Source organism: Atta colombica, unplaced genomic scaffold, assembly GCF_001594045.1.
Source record: "Atta colombica isolate Treedump-2 unplaced genomic scaffold, Acol1.0 scaffold38, whole genome shotgun sequence".
In the NCBI taxonomy this organism is placed as follows: Eukaryota; Metazoa; Arthropoda; class Insecta; order Hymenoptera; family Formicidae; genus Atta; species Atta colombica.
Genome location: NW_017259490.1, coordinates 4,840,689 through 4,841,563, shown reverse-complemented (window position 1 = coordinate 4,841,563; position 875 = coordinate 4,840,689). Strand labels below are relative to the sequence as shown.

The 875-nt window shown below is 25.6% G+C and overlaps 1 protein-coding gene across 1 annotated transcript in view; it reads right to left on the bottom strand.

Annotated features, from left to right (window-relative positions):
- The window catches only part of LOC108690859, a 12,923-nt gene that overhangs the window by 5,087 nt on the left and 6,961 nt on the right, over positions 1 to 875 (bottom strand). Inside the window, 2 exon segments of the mRNA XM_018198368.1 lie at positions 209 to 351; positions 693 to 857. Coding sequence (XP_018053857.1) covers positions 209 to 351; positions 693 to 857 — 308 coding nt within the window.

The window sequence follows — 875 nt, the reverse complement described above, 5'->3', positions numbered from 1 at the left end:
TATATGATTCTGTTTCTTTAATTTTTAATTCTTTTTGTAAATAAATATTACATGTCTTTAAATGTCCATTAATCCACTTAACAATGATAATTTGTTTATATAATATAATAACAAATTAAAATCTGTAATATATAAAAATATTAGAAAAATTAATGTAAAAATGTAAAAAGCACTGATGCATTATACAAAATAAATGCTACGATTTTACAATTTTTTTTTAAAGGGTTCGACGAAATCTGCGAACGCCTTCATACCGACACTTTCGATTTCATTGTATTTAGGAGCTTCGGCTTGGATCTTGGAATACCATCTCAAAATGTTGCTATATTTACTCAAGTCATAGTCCATAAGCTGCAAGAAGAAAAATGTTTAAATCGTTAATTTTATATTATTTTCATAATAATTTGCGAAGTATATTATATTATCGATAAATCTATGATTTTGATTTTGTTTATCAAATAATTATTATATACGTATATTGTATAGCGAAATGTTACAAATCTAAAAAGCGTAATGATTTACTTAAATAAATATTACAAATAAAAATAAAACTAATAAAATTTGATTGTTTAACAAAAAATAATTCTTTTGTATCTCTAAATCTATAGAAATATTTTTTTCTCCCATACTAATTTACTGGCTTAATGAATATTTCGAATCAGTAATGTATTTGCGTAAAACTAGTTTTGTACCTTAAAATTAGAAACAGTGATGACCAAAGTAAGATCAGCGAGAGTTAGAGTTTTTCCTGCTGCATAATTTTCTCCTTCTAGGAATTTATCCAAGAAAGTCAAGGCTTCGTTCATCTTATCGTATGTTGCTTTTTGTGGAGTGGCGCCGGTGAGCATTATCGGATACTGCAATTAATATATATA